The sequence below is a fragment of the Apteryx mantelli genome, chromosome 8 (assembly GCF_036417845.1).
Source record: "Apteryx mantelli isolate bAptMan1 chromosome 8, bAptMan1.hap1, whole genome shotgun sequence".
NCBI classification, from domain to species: Eukaryota; Metazoa; Chordata; class Aves; order Apterygiformes; family Apterygidae; genus Apteryx; species Apteryx mantelli.
Genome location: NC_089985.1, coordinates 12,978,639 through 13,004,504, shown reverse-complemented (window position 1 = coordinate 13,004,504; position 25,866 = coordinate 12,978,639). Strand labels below are relative to the sequence as shown.

Below are 25,866 nucleotides of genomic sequence, written 5' to 3'. Positions count from 1 at the left end.
CATTTCAAGGACCACAGGTCTCCTCGGCTAATACGAGCTGTGCATATTCCACGTGTATGCATGTACGTCTGTAAAACTGTTAGCTGTGTGCATACATACACAGTAAAATCTTCCAGACAAAGATTTTGAAGCTAGATCTGTGATTTTTGACCTTCTGCAGTTGACAGTGTTGCATGTTTGTTATTCTGCTAGTAGAGGAGCATGGGAGGATTTCCACGCTGGAGTACTGCCCCTGCAGCAGTGGCAGCAGGAGCCGAAGCTGTTCCCAGAAGTGTCAGGCTGCATGTGTGCAGAAGAGGCTGCACAGAAAGTGTTGCATACCACTTTGGAGAGGCTCAGTACCACATCTGTGGCATGTGCACCACTGTTTGGGAATCTCTGGTACAGATTTGGAAGGGACAGTTTTTGCACCAGGATTTTACATTCATGGGACACTGACAGAGTTTAGGGAGAGCGGAACAATCACACGTAACGCACTTACAAATCAGTTCAAGTAACTGTAAAGAGGCACATCTGAATGGAGCTTTCAGAAGGGCTTTGCTGCTGCTTGGATCTTTACCACATCTATCCAGAATGGGATGCACTGTCTCCTGCATGTGCTGATTTCTCTCCACTTACTGCAGAGAGAGCCAGGACAATTATCTTAGATAAGACATCTATATTTAGCTAGTTCAAATAAAATGAAATTAATTGTAACTAACGTCCGCTTCTCTCGCTGGTATCTTCAAAGGCATGTTGATGCTAAACTTTGATCAAATTGGCCACGTGCTTTAGAAATCCCACTAGACGCCTGTCTCCACTGATAGGCACTTAAACACTTTCAAATCTGGTCTCATACGTACTTCTGAAAACCTAGTCTTCTGTGTCTAAGCTGAGGTTCCCACAGGCCAAATCTTCAGATGATTACAGGTATCTAAAGACACCAGTAGGCATCCGGTAAGTCACAGCACACTTGTGGGACTTCTGCATCTTCAAATGCCTCTAAAAACCTTAGTCTCAGGAGCCTGAAAATACTATAACAGGTTGAAATGCCTGCTAGTTCAACCTTTCCAGAAGACATGGATAGGGAAGAGAAAATTTCCACTAATTTTCTGTCTTTATTTTTGCTGCAGCACTGGCTGAGCCCATTCTGTTGTTTAACGGGAGGTCTGCAGCCTCCCTTGCAGGCATACCCCAGGTTGTTCTGCAAATGCTCTCAAACGAGCAGAAGCTCTATATGTCCATGAGTGCAATGTTCAGCCTGAGCTCGCTCTTTGCAGGACATATCAGGTTGGACTAATCAGCAGGCTAACCACAACCACACTGTTTCAATCTGCTCCAAGCACAGGCAGAATAAGCTTATGTCTGCCTGCAAAACACTCTGTAGTTGTTCCTGAAGTGGCTTGATTTGTAGAGATGTTAATCACTCAGAGCTCCCACTTAGATAAAACTGTAATGGAGCCCAGATCACCCTTCTGTTCCTCAGTTTCCTCATCCAAAATACAATGACAACACATGCTTCAAGGTCTAGGGATGGAAAGTGTATTTATAATGATGATGAGAGTGTGAGCTTTGTTTGGTGCAAAGGTCTTGGAGTGGCTCTTTGACATCAATTTAAAGAGACAGGTATTAACCTGTATGTTTGAAATACAGCGTGTTGTTATTGCTCTCAGATAAACAGAATTACCTCCTCTTAAAATCAAAGGTAGTCTGCTTTATTTCAGTGAGATGTGGTGATATCCACAGGGAACAAATCATTTTTGGCAAGTGGAGGAGGGATTTCCTTGGCAAGTTGGAAGAAGCATCAAAGAAAGAGAAGAGGAATGGGATGCAACACAACTGGTTTTAATCACACCTAACAGTCAAGTTCCTCTGGACAGGCCTACTGTCTGATATGCCATTGTAAACGCTCTGGGGAGCCTGGATTAAGAGAACGGAAAAAACAGGAGAATGGCATAAAGGTGCTCAGGGCACTCTGTGGAATTACTGACAAAGTTTTTGTCAGTTGGCATTATGTACTCATATATATTGCTCCCATTAATGTAGTAGCCCAGTACCAGGACTTTGATTTGTAATAGGTGTTTGGTTACCCAAGTCCATACCCTTTCACGGTTCGGACAGTCACAGCTCATCAGATCATTCTGCACTTCTGTTTGACATTAACAATGAAGATGCTAAACTGATTGTAACAAGGATGCACTTTCATTCCCACTCTACAGCCACTGGGGAGAGGGGATGCTGTCTTACTCCAGGGCAGTTCACCTCCGAGGTGGTCTGAACTGCTCTGGAGATGCTGCTTCTTCTTCCTGCCTGTTGCAAGCTTATGGTGGCCTCTCACTAGCCCAGGTATATCTGCAACTGCCTGAATGGACAGGATACATCCAGGGAAAAAGTTTGGGCAAATACTTCTTGACAGAACTATTCCTCTTGAAAACACTGTTTCCTCTGGAAATTGCTGACTTGCTTTCACTAAATTTAGGGGCAGGGAATGTACTGATTTTATCAGTGTATTCTGTAGGAAACTAATGTTTCATTTCAACTATTATAATACCATATAATGTATTATTTCAGGTATCATCTCACATTAGATTAATTATATATGCATCCAAACAAGAAAGTCAAACTAAATATTTTGATATTATCATTTCAATATTTCTGAAACAAAATATTCCAGAAAATCCATTCAGTGGTACGTTTCAAAAGGATGGCTCTTTGTTCTAATCAGGAACAAAAGGACATTTGCAATGTCTGAATAGCCTTCTAAATATGAACAGCTTGAGCTGTGATGGCTGCCGGAGCTGCACAGTTGGGACTGCCGTTCAGACTGCTGTCATGATTACTTCATTACATTTTGTATGGGCTGCAATAGCATTTAGAGGCTGCTGTCAGTATTTGAGGATCTCTTCTGCAGGGAACCTCGCATTCTTATAATAAAGATAATACTTGATATTCAGCCACACAACAAAGAAGTATGGGACCCGATATGGGAAAACCAGGCATTACCAAGAGCTTTGGTGGTGACATGGCAGAAGTGGGTTTCACTACACTTTGGCTAAGTGATTACTTAAGTAGTGGGTGCGTGACAGAAAGAGCTGGTTGCAGGACTAAATGGCTAGCTCACTAATTACCTGTCAGTGGTGAATGATGGTTTGAGCTTACAGGATGCTGAATGTTCTGTGAATGCTACCTTAGGTAAGGGCCTTGATCTTGGATTAAATTCCTGGTAGCATCGAGATCAGGAACAAGTCCCAAACGAGCACAAAACAAATGGGATTCAAACTCCCAGTGCACTCTGATGAGCTAAAGATTTCTTTAAATGCATGTTTTAAATAACCTGAAAGTTGAAGTGGAGCATCTGAGTTAATTAACCATTCTTTGAACACCAAAGGGCAACTGATACATAGATGATTTCTAAGCAAGATTTTCAGTTCAAAATTCATGATCCGCTATTATTACACATTATGCTAAAGTCCAGAGAGTCCAGCGCTTTTAAGCTAAGACTGGCCCTTACCCAAAATTATGAACATTTAAGGGTGGCCTACTGGTTGACTGGGAATTCTTGAATTAAAATATACCTTGGAAAAGGAGGAAACCAAAATATTATTCAGTCTGCAGCAATCTCATGCATCTAAACCCCTGGAGGGCTTGTGTTTCTTTACTCTTGAGGTTCATTATGTCACCAGAAAAGCTTTAATATTTTACTGTGGAAGCAAAATAGCCATGAAACATTAATTTCCAGGAATGTGGGAACCATGAAGTATGGGTTTTTCTACTAAATTAAGATTTTGCTTGTCTCCATTCTCACATAGTTAAGGGAACATATTTTTGTGATATATTTTTGTGATATGTTCATATATATGTATTCTGGAAATTCAAAGAGGAAAGATGCACAAAACATGTGAAGAACATTTTTACCTAGAAAAATCTATTTCACTGATAGCAATACCAAACATTCATGTTCCACCTTTCATCGTAAACCACTTTACATCCTATATCCATCTTGGAACCGCTTCTCTCATTACTGAACTGCACCCACTCTGGTTTGAAAGGAACAGCTGATACATTCTGCACAGCGAGACGGGGCAGCTGTTTAGATTTCTATAAAATTGTTTACTTCCCTATTTCCACAATGCAGTTCTCTCACCATTGCAGTGACCAACACCATTCAGATATGTCTGGCACAGACACGATTGTACTAGGATCTCCAGTAGTCCCCACTCTGCACCCTGGCAGACATCTCTGGCTGAAAGAAAAAATAGTGAAGGACAAATTAATTTGTAATCCACGTCCAGGTCTTTTAAATATTCTTCCGTTACTGCTAACCAGTGTTGCTAACCATAGGACTGATGCCTCCTTCCTGTAAAACAAATGACTGGGTTTCCTTCAAATATCTGCACATACTCATATTCACCCAATCACTGCCACAGTTTTTAGCGGTCTTGGCAGAATGAAACCACTATAGTGGCTTAAAAGGAATGAGAAGCACTTAGTCCTGGGGACAAGTCCAGAACATAACTATTCACCTAGCTTTTTTTACATCACTATATGCTAAATTTATTTCCATTACCACTTGATTAAAATGGAAGAATTAGCCAAAACATTCCAGAAGCATCTGTGTCATGGGAACCATAGGTTTCTAGGTTATATGACACGCCAGAATATTCACCAAATCACCAGGGTTGTTTTCCTTAATGCTACAATTAGCGATGGCACATTAAGAGAACAATTACTGGATACGATTTGACTGCAGGAAGGCCTCTGCCATAAATTGGAAATTCTCAACATATGCAACCATATTGCTAGAGAAGATGAGTTACTCAATTAAAACAAAACTGGAGATTCATTATCAAAGGATGGCAAAGAGCACTAAAATCCAGCTGAGAGGTTCCCTGATCTTGTTATCTTCAGGCTTCTATGTGGGTTAATCTAACACAGATGACAATATCTGACACAGACAATTGTGCATAGAGCCATGTGGAGAACCCCCTTCCATCAGAACATGGAAATTTGTCATAATGCAACCCTTTGCAAAGCCGGATAAGTTTTGCCAGAATTGCATTTCGGAAGACTAAAACAAGATAGGAGTTCTGGCAGAGTCAAAACAGTCCACTCTAACATTATCATTCATTTTTTAAATTTTCAACAAACCATTTATAATTTGCTTTTTACTGCATTATAGTAACAATTATTTTAAATGAAAATGTTTTTAAAAGTCAAACTCAAAAGAAACATTTGCTTTTGTCCAGATGAAAAATTTTAATCTACTTATAATACGTTTGTGGTCATGTCGTTGGAATTTTCCTTTATAAAGAATTTAAAAATTCCCTTCTTTTGTCCTCATTCAGAATAAAGCAGAATTTCAAATTCTGAAAAACTTTGCTAATGAACTTCTTTCCTCCCACAGTGCTTTCTGTGCATATGTGAAGGAGACAAGAAGCTGCTCAATGTGTAATTTCTGTGAGCCTTAAGGAGATGGTATGTGCGTTAGTACTGTTGAATCCAGGCTTATACAGCTGCTGTTTGAATATAAATCATAGATGCTTTTGGGTTACACTGACACCTTCTGCAGTTTAGTACAGTTGTTAATTAATACAATACTGTATTAGTTCTTCTTACAGTCTTACTATTAACACCCCATGAAATCCCATTAGCTCTGCATATGGTGCCAGACTTGTTCTGAATGTGGGAAAGAAAAATTTACAGTGGTATGAATAATAAAGAGATGCTTTCAAGTGGTTTCCACTGTGAACATTTTGAAAAAATATTTTCCAGAACATAATTTGTGGAACAATCTTTTCACAAAATTTCAATGCAAACATGCATATATTTGTCACTTAAATTCTTCCCCCGGAACATGAAAACCCTTATGCACCACTATTGTTCTACGCCAGAAACATCAGGAAGATAAAGTAGTTCCTAAAAAGAAAGGAAAATTAGCCAGGTTGTCTTATTGTCCAAACTGACAGGAATGCAAAAAATAAATAAACTGCACAGCTGATGCCAACAAACAGATAAAACTTTCCTTACATTTTTGGTTTAAACATTTTAAAGCACGGATAGTGATGACAGTTGAAATTTGGGCTAGGTTTTCCAGAAGTTATTTGAATGTCCTGCTTCAGTGATCTAACAGATCCTTCTTAATCTCCAAGAAGACTTAAGTGCCACTGTAGAAAACAGGCTTATTTGTTAACCCCTCATATAGGGCACTCCAAAAGGTATTAGCCACCTCAGAAACATCAAACCACATTACTTTAATTAGATGGGTTTTGTCACAGTACTGACTCTCTAATGAAAGAAAAATCTGATGATGAGCTGTTAAAAAGGCTTTTAAAAGTGGAGAGAATGATGAAGCAGGCAGGGTTGAAAAGCAGATAGTCCCTTGGAGAAGCTGGATCAAATATAGTTATTTCCTGATCCTTCAGAAGTCGATCCCTTAGAACTGTAGTAGTAGCAGTATATGGTTAGTAGGATTCTGGTAGATGCTTTTCTTCCCCCTTCTCCTTCACAGTCCTTTGACTGATCCATATTCCAGTCTCTGCAGCCATGGGATGCCATCAGGAATAGCCAGGGTCTTTCTGCATGGCCAACATCCAGACAGGGACACACTGCTCAGGGAATCCCTCCTGCCTCTCCTCTCGTAGGATGGTGAGTCCACTCATTTCAATGAGGCTGTGGAGGATGTTCAGGTCTCGGATCACACTACTATCCAGACAATCCAGGACACAGCCCTCCCTGGCTACATTGTCCTTGAGAATGATAACACCGTTATCCTTCAAGCCATTCTGGCACCGGATGAGAAACTTCAGGAGATCTTTATCTGTCAGATATCCTACAGATGAAAAGATGCAAAACAGATCACTATTAGCCGTTCAAAGGGACTCCCCCGTTAAACACCAGAATGCTGCCTTGATTTGCTTCTCTATATCCTATTTATTGGAGGAGAAGTTCTAGTCCTGCAGATTTCATTATGAAATCCGGGGCATATCAGTGAGATCAACAGCTGTAAACTCAAATCAATATTTAGGATCCATATCAGCAGCAGCAACAGATGTGGACAGAAGTCAATGGGAATAGTGGAGAAAATACTGGGTGCTGAAGGGTTCTTTAATCTGGTGGTTAAAGTCATAATAAGAATCAGTGGCAGGAAGCTGGAGCCAAACAAATTCAAACTGGAAATAAGTGACAACTGTTTAACAGTGTAAGCAATTACCCATTGGAAACTACCAACAGAAGTGGTGGATTTACCACCTCTTGAAGTCCTCAAATCAAGTGTGGTTGACTTTCTCAAGATACGTTTTAATTGAACACAAAATACTGGCTTAGTATGAGCGTAAATGAATGAAATATAACAGACTGTGATATCAAGTAGGTCAAACTAGATAATCTAATGGTCCCTTATAGGTTTTAACACTACAGACCTATAAATCTTTGTGTAACACTGTGTATGCATCATAGAAGCTTTGGATTAAAGATCCAGTGAGGAATGCAAAACCTTCCAAACTGTCAAATAAACTCTTTATATTACACCATACTGTTGTGATTTCTACATCTACCATACATGTTCAAAAAAGTGAAATATTTTCAATTTTAAAATATCTTATTGAGATTATGTTTTGTATCCTTCTCTCTCAAAGATCAATACTTTGGTTATGTTGAGATCAGTAGTGCAGGGCTCAGAGAAGAGCAAACTGAGAACTCTCACATGTGAAACCCATCTAAAATGAATTAACAAGGACAGCTGGTCAGAAATTGAATGAAAAACTTGAAAATTTTGATTGTTTATATTTTCTAGTCAAAATATTTAGTTTTCTTGATGGAAGATTTGAACTTTCATAAATGGAAGCTGTCATTTCAAAACCATATTTTGACACAGAATGCCGTTTTTTTAACTAACCCTCTCCCCCCTCAAAAAAGAAGAAGAAAAAAGCCCCAAAGCCTAAAACTGAATAGCTTTCAAGTTGAAGGAAAATGATAATTTCAATATGAAATGTAAGCTTTCATTTTATTTCTTCATAAAATAACAGCATGGGCTCATATACTTATGTATACATGAGACAAATCCAGACTGCATGGGCAAGATTAATTGAAGCATTTGAACACCTAATTTGGAACTTAACATTCTCTTAACCTAGCTTTTAGCCTGATTTCCTAACAAAACGAAATCTCAGGAAGTTGCTACCTGCCAGTCTGGCTTGCTGCCATTCCATCAATAAGTGTTGAGCTTGTTGGCATATTTCAATCATTCAAAAGAGGGGTAGAAGCCTGAATAATACTTAAATTCCTACATATTTCATTGAGACTGATGGCTGAAGGGAGGAAAGAGATCCAGATCTGTGTCTATGCTAAAGAAAAGGCAGCCGCGCAGCTGATCAGCACAACTCCAGACAAGCCTTAGCTCATTTTGTCTCATGTTGACCTGGACTTGCTGAAGAGATGAGGCAGGAGCCAGGTTTACTGCAATGATGGGTTATTCAAGAAGGACAAATAACAAAGGTAAATAATACTGTTCTGAAGCAATTTGTTTGCACACTTATAGAAAAAAGCCCTGTTCTACGAAGACTGATTTCATTATTGTTTAAGACTTTATGTAGAGAACAAGTATGTGCTCCTGAATAACATCATCTCCTGCACCAACCTCTCTGCTTTTGTCCCTTTTCTTTTTTTTGTCTAGCAAGAAACTACCTCCAGAGTTTTGGAGAAGAGCTGTTCAGGTCTCATCTTGTGCTTTAGAACAATGAGTTCTGACAGCTTAAACTGCACAAGGGATGTTTAGGTTCAAAGATTAGGAGACAGCCTTCTTTCTGGATGGACAGTTAGGCACTGTGGCAGGTTTTCTAGAAAGGTTATGACATCTCTAGCAGTGAAGGTTTTAAAGAACAGCTTGGACAAACATCTGACAAAAATGGTGGTTTTGTGTGACTGGGACAGGAGAATAGAAAGATGACTTCTCAGATCACCTTCCACTCTCTTTTTCTACAGGTGTAGGACAACTCTATTCACCTACGACTATAGCAGTTTTCATGCAGGGAGGAATCAAATAAAAATGGAGCCAAGAACATAACCCACACTATCTGACTGCCAGTCTGCTGCTTTTAATATTGCAGTGCATTCACTGGGGTGGCTTGCAGGGTAGGAAGCAGACATTTGTAATATGAAGAGGTGCTGCAGGACATGGCTAGGTGAACCTGTCTGATAAACATCAGTGCATGTATAAGATCTGATTTATAGATATTGGCGATTTTACTATGCCTCTTTCCAGATTGTTTCCTGAAATATTTCCAAGTCAGGATAATCATCAGATTTAGAAATCCCTTCCAGAAAATCAGCAAAAGGGAGGAACACTCATTGACAGAGGCTGAGGAAGGACCTAAAGAGCCACTCAACTAAAAGAATTCAGTGTGCAAGGGGTATGCGACATGCTAGTGATTCCCACAAGACCTTTATGGGTACCATTCCAAAGGATGTCAAGCTGTGATGCAGAGGTGGTGAAGTCCGGGTGGAAAAAAGCTTTCTGCAAAGAGCCAAAAGAAGCTATCCTTAAATGAAGGCAGGACCAATCTTATGAGCAAACAAACCCAACTACCTGCTCTCTGTCCAAACCCTTGGGCTGCCCAATATGAAGAGAGGATGCAGATCTCTCAGAAAGGCTCTTTCTCCCTGTGAGATTGCATGGTGAGCAGTCATTCACGATATCCCTTTGGCTGGCTGTAGTACCTAAATCCCCATAAAAACATGTGGGCAAAAGGCTGTCCAAGATCTGCCAAGACTCAGACAACTCTCTCTCACATGCTGTATGTCCTCACAGCCAAGCTTGAACCTGACATACTGTTACTGCCACAGTGCTACAGTCTTTCTTCCATGACATGCCAGATGTAGACATGTTGACAGATCTCTGCTCACAGATGAGGCTAACCCAGCATATCTGTATGCAGCATCATTAGCTTGCTAAGGAAGGTCCCTGCTCAAGAAAACCTAGATGAAAGGCCTACTCCTCAAGTGCACCTTAGCATGCAAGCTACTCTCCAATTACATGTACCCCCCCCCCACACACACACTACATGATCTAAATGAAAGCAACTTGATCTGTACCCACTGTGCATGGGGCTTAGGAGAACTCTTAAAGGTTTCTTGTGAGACTTCACAGGAAGTGGGGCTGCTCCTGGGCTAATGGGGTTCTCTGGCAAGTTCAAAGAGATATGATCTGTGAGGACTGCCTGACTCCACGGTAGGGCTGCAGGAGTGTAGTAGTTTCCACTTTTTTTTCCCCTCCAAATGCTTGTGCTGGCAGTGGAGGGCTGCTGTGGGACCAGGCACTGGAACTGAATGAGGACAGGGCAAGCCTTGTGCCCCCAGCACTGGTCAGTCTTCAGCCTGGCTTTTCCAAACATTTGAGAACCTTCTTTTATAGCTGCACCATTCTTTTAACATAATTTTTAGCGCAGGCTGTGTAGTTCTCTGAGATGCCCAGCTGGAGGAATCATGCTGAACTAACCTGAAACCCACTGAATCCAGATGACATCATATCTTTGTGGGGCTGGAGTGAACTCCTGAAGGCTTTTGCAATAATACATCTCTACTCTGTCCTCCTTGCCCTGTAGGTAGTTCGGGACCTCAGCCAGGAAATTCTCCATCATATCCACCAGCTCCACGCTCTTGAAAATTGGTAACAGGACATGCTTGCTGACCCGACCTATCCCAGAGCCGCAGTCCAGGGCGCGGTTGGTGCCAGCTTTCCCCACCCCCTGTGGAATACAAGAAAATCATTTGAAACCTGAAAAATACCACCTGAAAGATCACAGCAACTGTGTTACCAGCTATGGCCTTTAGTCCACCGAGCCTAGTGTCTGTGGTGTCTATAACACCACAACCTGGGACAGAATTAAAACAGCTTTGGGCACCTATGGGTGAGCAGGGCTGGTTGCTATATTCCCAGAGAATGTCTTGATTCATTTTTCCTCCATCTTCACTTCCCCCTAGCTGAGAGCGAAGCCCAGTGTCCTACAGAACCTCACACTGAGTGCCCAAACCAATAGGAGGAAGGAGTGAAAACAGATCTCCTCTAGTTCTCTAGCTGGATTCCCTCCCTGCCCCACTCCTATCAGTCAAGGCTGTCTGCACCAGGCTCCCCTTCCCAGCACACTGACTTTCATACTCACGACCCCAGGTCTCCAGAAGCCACTGCTCATTTGGTGCCTATTCCTGCAGCCTTCGTTGCAGGCTCTAAATGTAACTCAAACAAAGACACTCCTTCATCTGCACATGAACCATTCTGGCAGGTGGCAATGCTTTCCTGCTTTATGCTGCCACCAACGTACAGAGTCATGCACAAAATTCTACTGCTCTTGGTCTGTAAAACTGCAAATATTATTACCAGATCTAAAATGATCTATTCAGATTATCTGTGAGCCATTATTTGTGGCTCAGATATCTACTGGTAACGAGCTCCCTGCATCCTTTACAGAGTCTTCACTTCAGGTATAGCTTCTTGGTTTTACACAGGGCAAGAAAGGACTTGTTCAATTTGCAATGACTTCAAATGGCTCTCTCAAGGCTTTCTCTAAATTTCTCTCTCTGTAGTAGCTTTAATCATGTTTAGGAAGAGACATGAAGAATTAAGCTATGTGGCACAGTTTTGTTCCCAAGAGACACCCAAAAAACCTACAAAATATTGAAGGGGCCATATTCCTCAAAACTGCACTCCCTTCCTTGGGAGGCTCATTGCAGTTTGGGACTTAGTTTTCTCTTCTGGAGAAAGGGGAGACCTATATTCTCCTACACAGTAAGAGTGATGGGAGGCCTAACTATGCAATACTATTGAGCTCTAAAACACAAAGGTTGCTGTTGATGGGACCTCTTCATTGCAGTCCTGCATTCATTGCTGTACAATAAGTTTCTGCTTGGTATAAGAAGAAACATAATCTTTTCACAAGTTTCTAACCTTCTCAGAAGATCCCCTAATCTTTACAAAGTCCTTGCAAGTTCATCTGCCAAGTATCCATACCTCACAACCAACTACATAGATAAGTCTCATTATATTCTGAGCCCAGTGAAGGCTTAAAAATGAGCACATACCATACACTGCATGTGAGAATTAACTTCCAGAGTACAAAACTTCCAAGGTGTCCCCAGACATCTCTACAGATACAGTGTCCTTGAGATTTGAGTGCAATTTTCAAAACAAGCTATGTCTGAACAAAGATCTTAGAGCTGTAGGTAACTTATTACAATACAAAAAGTTTGGACTGAAGCATATACGGAATTTCTTTTTTAGACATAGAGACAAAAGAGATGATTGAGTAGATTTTACTTAGTAATTCCTCTTTTTTCTTTATAAATATCATCTCTGGACTGAGATCAGACATGAAAAATTGTGGCACAAAGGGTATGTCTATGAGAAAATAATGAGTTACTAGAAAAGAAGCTTTATAATGAAAGCAGTATTTCATCCCAAAAGCTTCCATTCTAGCTATAAAAAGGCTCTTAAGAGCCTGCTGCTGTTCTGTAAAACAGAGATTTTAAGGCTGCACAGGCACTGACTGTGGGACTGGAGCTCCCTTGGCTGAAGTTATCTGTTAAACAAATATATTAAAGGCAAATGTAAACACCTTTTCCCTGTTCTCTGGAACTGAAAGTTGAAATGAAAGTTATGGGCCAAAGTCCTCCTGCTGCAGCCTCACTGCTCCTAAAGGAAATAAGCCCAGGAAGAGTTTAGCTTTTCCTGCTTATTAGGCAACCCCCTCCATAATGACCAAGCATAAATCATGTAACTCACTGCTTTTTTGGCATTGCTTCAGTGGGTAATTCAGTAGATTATTAAGGTCAAAGGATAGTACTGTCAATGACATGACTATGAATAGCCTGGCTGAGCATCCGGTTACACTGAGTAACTGTAGAAAGAGCACAAGGACCTCAAAGGCTCTCACCAGTCACCAGGGCTGCTGGTCCCAATTTGTATATCTAGAAAGATTAATCTCCCAATGTGTGCAAGAGTCCATAGGAGTCTTCAGTCCTATCCTCTCTGAAGACTACCTGCTTGTAGTTAGCCAAAAAATATGAGTTATTCTTCATTCATAGGCTGCACTAAAGAATATGTGGCATTTACTGAGGACCAGACTAAGCTGTAACAAGGAGTTAATGAAAGGAGAAGGAACTGTGTCTTGAATCTTTACAAAGATCTCCATATTGTCTGCTGATAGATCCATACAGGCCTAGGCTGATGTGATTAAGCAAAAAGCCTTGAGAGAACTGGTCAGAAAACAGGGATCATCTACCCCAAAAGCTAACAAAATTAGACAAAACCCCATATGACTATTTTGACTTTGATACTTGTGTTCAGGGAAGCTGTAGTTAGGGTACCTCGTTCAAGACAGGGAATTCATCTCCTGTGATGCGCCATGGAAAGGACGTCTGATGACACGTCTCCATTTGCCATCAAGAAGTAGGAAAGGGAACAATCCTGGGAATTGAAGCCTGATCCCACACTTCGCTGACAGAGAGCAAGAGCAAATGGTAATCAGACTAGAACCCTTGTGAAGCACTATGACTCTGTTTGTAATGAAAATGTTGACATAATTTCATGGTCAGCTAATATATTTTCAGTTTGGGAGTGCTCAGAGCTTTGACAGGGTATTAACATTTTCCTTGGAAGGCAATCATTTTCCTAAAAGCCTAATTGAGCTGAAAATCAGATTTCTTATTAAAAAAAAAACAGTTTAAGTGAAAAATTTAAGCTAGAGCAGGCTCAAAAATTTAAGATTAACTGCTCCTCTGATTATCTGCTTCACATTACTCAGTATCACTATCATTTAGGATATGTACACAATCAGAAGTTCTGCTGAAAAGCTGAACAGGGCACTCAGGAAGTTCCTTAGGGGTAAAATAGCTGTGACATATGTTCCTGATGCTAGTACTTCAGGTCTTGGAAGGGCAGGAAGACAGTGTAGAGATGCAGGAGCAAAAAAAAATCAGAGCTCAAGATACAGCTAAAAAGCACAGTGGCTTTCTTTCTAAATTTTTTTTTTGTTGCAGTTTTTCAACAAAATCGCTTCCATTCCCCTGATCAAACAGGGGCAAAATCACTCTCCAGAAGCTTTTTGTTCAGCAGTAACCACTCGGGCAAGGGTTTAGGGCAGAAAGGGAGCTCTGAGGATAATCGCCTCTGGTAGTATTTCACACATCTATAGCCCACAACTGTTCCTGAATTAATGTTTTATTTGCTTTCTTTGTTTCCTTTTTTACAGGTTACCTCTGGATTAGGCACTTGAAAACACAGTGTCTATATGGTCATCAAGGCTTTAACTGGCATAAACATATTGCCATAAACAGTCACTGGTCTAGTTCTGCTGATAATCCTTCAAGTATGGGCTGCATGTAAGACAACTTATAGCTTGTCTGTATTGCACTGCTGGCTCAGGACCTGACCTGAATGTTGCTCTTGGTTTGAGATCTGCCCACACACACATAAAACCTCTTAGCTTGAGCACAGTGGCACTTTTAACTCAGTTTGACTCACCTGGGAAGGGAGACAAGAAAAAATATAACTGAAGTCCTTAGTCCTCCAGTGCCTTTCTGTAATTCCTTCCATGTGCCTAGGCAAGATAAATTCTCCAACAGGAAAGAAATCTAAGGCTCAGTTTACGGTGGTGCTAATCATGCTAAGAAATGCTGTACATGAAGGTATGCAACATCAGTCATGTAAGAGAAATGTCACTGTGTGGCATTTCCACACAAGCCAAACTAACTCAAGAGGAGTAATTTGAGTGGAACTGGGCAACTGTTTTTTAAGGAACACTAAATTTGCCAGAAAATAAAGTTTTGGGAGAATAAAACTATCTGTGAAATTGATATCTCAAATCTAGATAACAGTTATAGCCAAAAAAACACAGGAAAGAACGTTGAAAATGTCAAGACACTTCTTTTTGATGACTTTCAAGGAAAAAAATAACGTGTCAACTTTTCATTTTTAAACAGCAGTTTTCATTTTGGAACTGACTTTTTTCTTGAAAATAAAGGGAGAAGTTTTTCAGAGGGTAAAACAACCCCAAAATGAAGTGAAACATTTTTACTTGATCTGAAACTAATTTTCCTATTTTCTGATTTTGTTAAACTTGTCTTTAAAAAATAGCTTTTGCCTATAAAGAAGAAAATATAGCTTATATTAGCACGAACCATTTTCTTAAAATTTTCACTGCCTTATTGGAAAAAAATAATTATTCATGGAGCCCTAAACTTGGGAAGACATACCTCAAATTAGCTTTACAGTAAAGCCACTACTACAGAAAGCCAGTAATGATCTGTATCTGGTTGAGTAGGATTCAAATTGCAATAGTAAGAAAGGAAAATAAACTGTAAGTAACATAACCAATTGACTGTATCTCAACAGAGGACAGGCTCGAACAAGCTAAGTCAGAACTAGCAAAATGTGCAGATTCCTTTTTCTGCCCTTTTTTTTGATCTCAGTCATTCAGACTATCCCTGGCTAATAATAGGAGTAGGAACTCTGCTCTGGAGTATTTTGTATCTGTCATCACACCTGATGCATTGGGTATAATTTCTCTTTGCCATGTGAGAACTCTGCTACAGACTGTACTTCTTTCCTTTTCGGATCTTGGAGAGGAGAAAGCGTAACACTGTGATATAAACTTGCCATTCAGGAAGCTGAATCTATATGATGTCTAGGAAGTGTGAAATCTTTCCCTGAGCACAGGCTTATACACCACTTGAATTCCACAAATGTCCTTTGAACATGACTTAAGTAAAATTTAAGGGATGGATATGCCTTGGGCTGGCTCTAGACTTATAAGTTACATTCCATTTTCTGTAAAAGTGCCATTTACCATCTGGTTCAGCTGCCTTGCTGAACTTCCTTTATATTTTCTTATTTTGTTTTTGTAGAAAGCCTAACACACCAAGGACTTGAGATGTTGTAAAGCCTTTTTGCGTTAGCATTAATGCAAATGACTATTCATAAAAATATTGCAGATGTTCACTCAAGTAATTGTGTTTTGCTGGCACGCTGCCCCAGAAGCATCTATCAGGTACAGTAAACTTTTCCATCAGTTGCCCTTCACTGCTATGCAGGATTTATATCTGTTGTTAAGCCACACTTGTTTTCCATCCCAATTCATTTAAACTGTGTCCTTTTTTTTTACACAACATCTAATTAACTTATTGAGCTTTTTTCCACAGTTGATCATTAAGGCTAAAAAAAGGTTATCTGGCTACCCCAAATTTGTACATTTGAGTAGATAATGAAAGATCTATGGTAACATTATATGGAACTAGTCATTTTGTGAGCGGAATGCATGAAACTTGGTTTCCTGCAGCCCTTGGCTTTGTGGATTCTTTAGCGTCTAATACTGTTGTTGAGCTTTTCCCCTGAGAAGGGGAACAGCAGTCAGAAATGACTGGACTGCACTTTTAAAGATCTACAGATTTCTAGAGATGCATTTAGGCATGAATGGGATTTTCAGACAGCTAAGTGCAAAAGTGCTATCAGTATTGCTTTTAAAACCCACTTTGCATCTCAGGTCAAAACAGACCTTTGAAGACCTTTAAAAATCTGCCTGCAAATGACCTTAGTGATACTGGAATGTTCAAGAAAAAATATTTCTCCTGATGGGTTTCTCCAAGTTCTCTTTATCCTATACACCCCTAATACTGGGAGTAGGATGGTTTTTCTTGCAGCCTTCTCTGAAATATTGATAAATATGCAAAACATAAACTTGGTATTTAGTCTCAGCTACTTTCCCAAACGTATTGCAGGAATTTGCACAGGCAATTCTCTCACTGAAGCCGGCAAAGATTGTATCATGAAAGGTCCCAGTTGTACACTGAGAATTAATCCTCTACCCAAGCCTAACTAGAAGAACCCCTTGCACAATTCTCTTTGCAGCTTCAGAGCATAAGAAAAGAATGCAAAGAAAGTTAATAATGACATATGGCCAGGCAAAATGTATATTCATTATGATGTGTGATCTGGTAGAATGCATGTAAATTATATGCTACTGGACACAATGAAAGTCAGTTATGACCTGTGATTGAGCTTCATGCACATGAAATATGACATACGGTGCCATTTAAAATCTATGTGACTGGGGACAAGGTATGTCATTTATGACACATGACCACTGTTCCTTGCAGAAGATGTGATTAGATGACTCACCCCAATAAACTTCCTGAGAAATTCCCTGGAGGACTCAATGTCTGTATTGGAGAGTTCAATGTAGTCTCCCATCATGCCCTCTTCTGTGGCTGGCACCTCCTGGTAGAAGTGTTTGGCCCTCGCGTAGAACTGCATCTCACCATTGATAACTTGACTTGTTAAAGCATAAAGTTTCACTGCAAGCAAATAAATCATTATTTTATTATTAACAACAGATATTTCTAGGTTAGTTTACTGTTCTGGAGGCATGATGGCTAAGATCTACAAATCTGGATTGCGCCTCCAAATTAACGAACCTTTGTTTCTAAAGCAAAGGTGGAAGGAAAGGTGTTGTATTTAATCTTGCAAGGCCTTGAAGGGACACAGCACCCCTTGGGCACATTCAGTGCCTCACAGGCTTAGACCCAATTTGTGTCATTACACTGCATGTTTTCAAGTCAGTGAAAAATCATTCAGGTTTGAAGATGAACATTCATGCCAGTGAGAGCAAGAGGGTTGGTTTGCTCCCAGAAAAGCTGTGGGCAGTATAAATTGCTGTGCAGGATGATCATTTTGGCTGTGATAAACCTAACTGCTTCTTACAATCTACAGACTTCATATACACTTTCTAGCCATTGACAGTTGCATGGAGAATGCACCAAGAAGAAGAGAGAGTGTGGATGAATGAAGCACTTGCTCTGGTTTATTTTTAGTGATACTGTACAATCTGTGGCACGGCGAGTAAGTTGAACTGAAGAGCAGATGGTTGTCTCAGGCCTAAATGACTATACAGAGGGGAGACAATTTAGAACAGACAGTCCTAAATTTTCATCTGTCACAGATCAAGGAATGAGATAATTAGTGGGTGATATACTGGAAAGCTCCTGTGTGCCAGAGGCTGGGATGTTTCTTTTCATTGCTTGGTTATTTTGCTGGTAATATACAGCAATCATAAGTTTGAAGCTGTTTTATTAAAACCTGAGAGGTCTATTTGGTAAAGGGTTATTTTCCCCGTTCTTTGAAGAACTGAGATCTATCCTCCGCATCCTGGGTTTTTCTATGCTTGATGGGCTTTGGCATATGAACAGTAGTTATGCTTTGTATTGCAAAAGTTTGGATTCAGACAGACCAGAAACAGTTTGCTTGGAACCCATCGGCTCTTGCTGTCTCACACACGCATACAGCAGGTTTTCCTTGTGTGTGTGACACAGAGCTATTGCCCACCAGGCCTTCCAATGAAAACACAACTACAGGCCTGCGTGTGAAAGCTAAGCAATAACAAGAGATGGATTTACACCGGGAACAAGTCCTTGTGCGCACTGTTCTGCAGCGTGAGACCAGCTCTGCCGCAGATTTCAAGTGTGTTCAAGGAGCTGGAAATGAGCAAGCAGCAAATACCTTTTTGGTTACGAACAATGGAAATGGACACATCCCTGCAGACTAAATAAACGGAAGGACGAGGGAGCCGTTCTGAGTTAGCCTTCTGGGTACTACGCCTTTAAATTTCTACAGAAGCATTGCTGGTAACTGCTAAGAAGGGTCTGAACAGGCCAGGCCTTGCCTACTCCAGCTGGGGAATGGGAATTATGCCCTCCATGCAGAGGATGAGAGCTAGGCCAGAGGCCCTGAATATAAGCCTGGAATGTATTTATTGAGGGCAAGCAAGCTCAGCAGGGAATGATAAGTGTGTGCCTGCCCATCCTCAGCAGGAGAATGACATTCTGGAGGCAAATAAGGCGGGGGACAAAGGAAGTAGGATGGGGAATAATTACCACCAAGGACCACTCGGAACAGAATAGTGCTATTGGGTTACACATAAGCAGCATGCCCGGCATATCCTTCATCCAACAAAAGCAGCATTACCAGCCCCTCTTGTCATCACCTGCTTAAGTCAACTGCTGAACGGATACTATTAAAGCTTTAATCCATTACACATTTATGTTATGCCTGAGAAATTTATACCACAAGCAAGCATTGAGCCCAGCAAGGGTCAAACCTGGGGGTTTTACACACTCCACTGATTATATTCACATACTCAGAAGAAACCATTTAACTGAAGAAATTAATACAAAGAGGGTAGCAGCCAATCCCCAGCACAACCTGGCCAGGGTATTTCCCAGAGCCCAGGAAACAAAGGCTTCACTGGTGGTTGTGATTCTTCTAGTAAAAGATCTCCATCTTCCCCTGGGAGTGGCACCATCTTCTTTTCCCTGAGTCTCTTTTTTTTTCCACTCAGATGCCAGAACTGAATCCCTGGATGTTAGCTTTACAAGACCTTCCTTATGAGAATCCAGTGATGACCTCTAGGGCTTGTTTAATGGAACTATCAAAGGATGGTGATTTATCCCATTCTGCTAGATGGAAGGGAAAGTTGTTTACAGGCTGTTTGCACGCTAGGACAGGGTGCCACAGGCAGCTGGCAGCATGAACAACAAATATTCAGAGCCCCTCTACTCAAAACACAAGCCTGACCCAAGGCAACATATGGAGATGATATGCGGTTCAGGATATCAGATCTTTAGTGGGTGCTCTCAAATTTCTCACTCAGATCCAGTATCAGGCTCACAGAATGCCTGGCGGGATTTGACTACATACACCAACTGACTCGGACTCCCCCCTAGCCAGCTGGGACCCCAGGGACCTGCCTTACGTGCTGGCATCTGAAATCAGCTCTGGTCTTAGCATCCGTGGGGTTTTATCTACCCATTGAGGCTATGCAGAGATCTTTTTATGCAAGCCCCCCACCTGAGGGCATGCAAGGACACAGGCTAACATGAACAGTGGCACAGTACCCAAAACATACTCCTGCAGACCTATGGTCTCACACATGGTGTGTGCGAGCCATACAGATGCTTTCCACCTCTTACTCCCTCAGTGTTACTCCTCCCTCTCATGAATTTGCAACACTGCCAACTTTCCCACTCCACAATCCAATTTTCCAGACACAGACAATCAGCCTCACCTCTGACCATCTTCTTGGCTGTGCCTGGCATGCAGGCGCCTGCAGCAGGACCAGAGGTAACAGGAGGAGTGTCAGCTTGCAGGACTCTACCCCAAAAAAGCACTGTGAGAAGGCATACGTCCTTGGTAGCAGTTAAGTATTGCAGCTCCGCTCCAGCACACCTCCACATCACAGAACCTGTCTAGCCAGAGGCATCTCCCATTCGAGGACCCATGTGGGACTATCTCATGCATCAGGAAATGAAATACTTTTGAGATCTGTTACTGATACACAACCTGATTCCAATGTACTTTGTAAAGTACAGCATGGGCAGGATAGGACAATGGAGCCTGTAAGTCTCACAGAGATTTGGGTGGGATGGTGTAGCTGTCTTTCACAGACAAGGCTTTCAGGAGTAAGTTAGGTGACTTGTAAGGCTTCAAGTTAGAGAAGCGTTTCTCATAAAGTAAGAAGAAACTTTTTCTCATGACATGCTTGGTCTCTCAGCTGAACCTGCTGGCAAGACCTCCAAGTGGAGATGGCTAAGATGAACCCACTGAAATAGCAGGCTGAGAACAGAAACTGATTCCCTAAGTGTCACTGAACATTCATATCAGAAGTTAATAATTTTCAGTCACTGCAAACACTATCTGGATGCAGAGCGGTGACATGGAGCTGAATGCCAACCCCTGGGCTAGACAGAGAACATTTACCTAAGCCCTTTCCCCTGCAAAGTCCACAACATTATCTCCACAATTTTTTATGGATCACTTCAAAATTTTGTTTTCCAGATTCCCAGCGCAGCTGATCTAAATCTCTAGAGAAATGGGAGCACTTAACAAGGAGGACTGGGTGCAATCCCAACCTGCAGTAGACTGTCTTATAGTTCTTGATTGCAGGGTTTGCTCGGCTAAATTTTCTTGCCAGAAGCAAATGTTGCAAATAATTTTTTTGAAGTTTTTATTTGTGAGCATTATTTTGTGGCTCCAACTGCTTTCTGCAAGATACTTAACTAATTCCAGATTGGCTGAGTATTCCCTTTTAAACGCAACATCTGCTTTGTGCATCAGTTGAAAAATAGTTATCTGGGTCCAGGATGGAATCCACCTCTCTACTGTGGTCTGAGGATCACTTAAATTCTGTTCTACAGAGGATGAACATCAACTCCCCCAAAGCAATTTTTACATACAGACACATGCCTCACACTGGAATATTTGGCTCTGTTGACTGATCATTCGAGTCTTTCACTACAGATCTCAACCCACTGGCACAAAGTCCCACAGCCCATGTAAACACATGCATAACATTCAGCATCTGAATAGCTCCATTAAAATCCACTGGGCTTAAGGGCATTCACACACATTTAAGTACATTGTTGGATCAGGGCCTAAAGCTACTCATGTCTTTTATTTATAAATGTTACTCTGGTCTGTAAACATGACATGTTTCTCTTAACAGACTGTGATACCAGATATGCTCAGCTCATAGGTAAACATGCCTAAGTGCTCTACCACTGAACCCAGTAGCGGAGGGGTGGAATGAGTGTGGAGTTAGTATAGTGCAAAGCAAAGTTTGTACCTTGCTGACCCTGGGCTGCACTGCAACCTTCAATGTGAGGCCTGGTTTCAGCGCTATTACTGATGCTCGGAGTTAAGCGCTTGCTTAACTACCCTGCTAAGTGATAGTCTTAGTGCTGTTTAAGGGGTTTAACAGTGTTTATGCAGAGAGATCTGGATCTAGTGTTTAAGCCTGAAAAGTTCAGTTCATTTCTCTTCAGTTGCACTCTGAACTGAATTGGAAAATGTAATTCTGAAGAGATGCTCAGACCTGGCACATTCTGTCCTCTCCACTGCTTAGAGCACAGGATCATGGGATAATCCAGGTTGGAAGGACCTAAGGAGGCTTCTAGTCCAAATTTCTGCTCAAAGCAGGGGCAGTCATAAGGTCAGACAAGGTTCCTCAGGGCTTTATACAGTTGGGTCTTGAAAATCTCCATGGATGGAGAATTGCACAACTTCCCTGGGCAACCTGTTCCAAAGCCTGACTGCCCTCCTGGGGAGAAAGTTTTTCCTTATATCCAGTCTGAACCTCTGTTGTTGCAATTTATGCTCGTAGTCTCTTGTCACCTTTATTCCATGACAGTTACCATGGAGTAACAGACAAACTGCAGGTTCACATGAAGGCTTGACTCGCAACAAATTTGGATATGCTGGCAATAAGCTGACACATGGAAAACTGTTTAGAAAAGTTGTAAGAATGATTCAGGACCTGAAAAATCTGGCAGAGGGGCTCTTCAATCAGATAGGCAAAGGCTTAACAAAACTTGTTGGCTGGGAATGGGAATTCAAATAAATTCAGACAGAAATAAAATACAGTTTTAAAACAGTGGAGCAATTAGGCCTGGAAACAGCTTAATGACGGACTGATGAATTCTCAGTCACTTGGAGCCCTTAAATCAAGGTATTTTTGTCTTCATAAACATATACTGTGGCCCAGTCAAAAGTTACAAGCATGACACAGGAACCATTATGTGAAATTCTAGGCTAGATGTTCATAATGGTACCTTTTAAAGCCTTTAAGTGACTATTAATAATTATACTAACAGTTACATTGTAGGAAATCCTGCTTAGTTTCTAATATGTTGTGTTTACTTTCAAAACAAATGGAAGAACAACATTTTCCTAGATTTTTTGAGATTATATGGACCTATAATTAAGTTTCCTTCCTTTCCATCTTTCCTTCCTTTCCATTTTTCCCATCTACCTACCATTAGGCACAGGAGAATTTATCTTCCCTGCTTCATTTTAGATAGTTGCAGATACTGCTGTATGTTAAAAGTCACACCGAATACTAAAAAACATGGAAATGCCTTTTCTCTTCACAAGACTTTTCAATTCTAGTATCTTAAATAGAGTTTCCACTGCGGTCCATGTATTTTCACACAATCAGGTAAGATAATCCACTTGCCTAAATGGATCCTTCAATTAGGAAGGAGCCCTCAAGAATTCACTGTGAAGAGCAGCTTAGCAGGTTGGACAGACAGATCCTTCCCATCTCAAATGCCTACAGATCTAACGTTCAGTGGAGGCTGTATAATTCTGCTAAAAAAAGTGACATTTAACATAATACAGATTCAAGTAAAATCTGCTTTTTAACTATGTTGTCCTGGGGGGATCTTTAGTTCTTGCTCAGGGTCAAATTCTCATGAGAACTGAACATCCTTTTTCTGCACCTAAATAAATGTCTTGGCATCCTGTAACCAGAGGCTTCTGCTGAAACTGGGCTATAAACAAACATTTTGGAAGTATTTTCCCACCAGATAATAAACAGTGAGCAAGACAACCTGCTGCAGAGATCTGGATTACAGAGGCTCTTGATAAAAAAATTAAAAATCATTACAAACACTTGTCCAAAGCAATACATATGACAAGGCTAAGGACACACTGGAAGACAACAAAATAGGTATCAGACAACAGAAAGTAAGGCCTGTCAGTTCCGGTACCTTTGCATTTGTACTTCCAAGTTCCGAATAGGTCAGTGTATGCTCTAATTTAATGGTGACAGAAAAGGGTCTAACACTACCATCAACAGAAAACAGATTTTATCTTTGAGGTCTTTCCCTTCCCCTCCCTTCCAACAATTTGTGGGGTATTTAGGTAAAACAAGAGGATACTGAAGGACACTGAATTAGAGGGAGCTGAAAGGGAGAGCAGCAAATGGTCTAGTTCACACTGTCTCTAGCAGGGCTCCTCAGAACTACTTGTCATTAATGGGTTTGTATTCTACCATCTAGCATGATATGTCTTTCCGGAAAGCGGTCACACATGCACACAGACGCTCCTGCCCACCAGTTACTCACCCAGGGGAAGCTTTTCCAGCAGATAAAGGTAACTTTGAAAGAAGTCATTCCGGATTGCCTTATGCAAGACGAAGGACATGCTGTGCCGACAGAGTTCTTCATCTGTCTTATGCCAGCGTGACTTAAAAGCCAAATGTGCTCCCTTATATGCCATGACAAAGACTTTTTTTGCAAGGGTGGAAAGTTGCCGTGGCTGGTGCTCTCAGCAAGGCCTGTCCTTCTGAAAAGATAGAGGCAGTGTCATTTAAACTGTGGCAATGTGCTGTCATTCTATATTGGGGTGTGTGTCTGGAGCAGAGCAGGGGGTGGAGGCGGGGGAGAGTGGAATGAGAAATGCTGGCTGTTGGCACTCGTTCAGAATAATCTCTGCCCTCCTAAACCAGCAGGTGCTGGAAAGTGATAAAAACCTCCACCAGGAAATTGCTTAGCCAGGGTAAAAGTATATCTACTCTGAAAAAGAGGGGATTTAATTCAATTACGCTTTTCTTTGCCTAATCTCTTTAGCCTTCACTTCAAAGGAACACAGATATTATCCAGGGTCTCCCAGCTATCTCTTCTAAATCTCAGAGGGTGATTTTGTTTCCCAGCCTCTCCCTCACTATTTGTTTTTCCGGTCCAGAGGGAGCCAAAAGAAAGGCCAGAAGAGAGAACATGGACATGCCTCTACACAGATCATATGTCCTAATAAATTATGATTATAGCAAGCAATGAGGAAACAATAGGTTTAACTTTATGTTCTGCCACTGTTATGGTAGGGCAAGCCACGTTCTATGCACTTCAGTCTGCCCTGGCTCATTGAATCTGTTGAAATGGTACAGACTACTGCCATGTCAGCAGAGACTAACTCGAAGAAGTTGCTGTCTGGGAACACAGGAATGATAAAACCCGGGAAGAAGAGTTTTTCTTTTAGCTAACAATACAGACAGAAGAACAAAAGGAGACAAGCTGTTCATTAATAAACTTAGACAAATACATTGGCTGGAAAAGAGGAGTTCAGATCATTACAGCAACAAAATTCTGGAACAGGAGGACTAGGGTCAAAAGCTGAACTGCTTTTAGGATGGAGAATGGTAAGTTTCTGAAGGGGCTGTACATCTTAAGTACATCACATCCAAGAGGAGAATCAGGCCCTTAAGAGACAAGGACAGACAGACAGTGTTCAAAACCTTGTTTGCCACTCAGCAGCTCAGGCACTTGATGTGGTACAGCTTCGACTCTCCTGAGTTGCAAAGGTACCTGGCAGGGAATAGGAGCTTTTGTGCTGACTCCACTGAACTCCACACACTGCGCTGTGAGGGCTTCTGCTTTTCAAGCTGTTTATCCAACTGTTTGCAGTGTAAGCACACTATGACTGAGCAATGCACGCTCAGAAAATGTGCGTTTTCATCACAAAAAGGTTGTCATACTGCCGTGCCGTCCTGGACAGTGTTGCAATTCCTGCCAAACATCTGATCAAGCTTCTGAGAGCAGAACAAAGATCTGGCCTTCCCCAAGGAAAATCGCTAGTAATTTTGCTGCAAGTGCATTTTTAGAAGGACTCTCTTTGTCTATGTCAGATGCTGCTAAGCAGCATTTAGTAATGCATCAGTTAGAGAATATTTTCCAACATGACTCGCTTCCTTGGAGGAGCCAATTTCTATCTGTGTGCTTTGATATTACGGAGTATTTAGGGCAAAAACATCTCTGGGTATTACTGCCTTTCTCACCTCCCCCACTACCATCTCATACTACCCGTTCTTACCTAAATGCCTTGGCATACTGCTCCCTCAGCTGTTCTAGTCTACATGATGGGGCAACTGCATTGGTGAATGGATCAGAGAATTGATAGACCTGAAAAGTAATTCAGAAAAATGTATTTATTTTTCTTTAAAGTTGGATCAGTTCCCCAATCCATCCCACAGCTGACACAAGGGAATTTGTCATGTGTTACAGTATGGGGGCTGG

At 41.3% G+C, this 25,866-nt stretch overlaps 1 protein-coding gene across 6 annotated transcripts in view; it reads right to left on the bottom strand.

The window, feature by feature from the left end:
* Positions 1-25,866, bottom strand: part of NTMT2 (N-terminal Xaa-Pro-Lys N-methyltransferase 2) — a 46,630-nt gene that overhangs the window by 6,766 nt on the left and 13,998 nt on the right. For 2 of the 6 annotated variants that reach the window (XM_067300660.1, XM_067300661.1), the window contains 4 exons: positions 23,923-24,142; positions 17,144-17,319; positions 10,472-10,721; positions 1,700-6,808 (listed from right to left, as the gene is read on the bottom strand). In XM_067300660.1, the coding sequence (XP_067156761.1) occupies positions 6,534-6,808; positions 10,472-10,721; positions 17,144-17,319; positions 23,923-24,076 (855 nt within the window). In that variant the 5' untranslated portion in view covers positions 24,077-24,142 and the 3' untranslated portion in view covers positions 1,700-6,533. Of the gene's footprint in view, positions 1-1,699; positions 6,809-10,471; positions 10,722-17,143; positions 17,320-23,922; positions 24,143-25,663; positions 25,753-25,866 lie in introns of those variants that run through there. The other 4 variants (XR_010884833.1, XR_010884831.1, XR_010884832.1 and 1 more) reach the window with 4 other exon arrangements.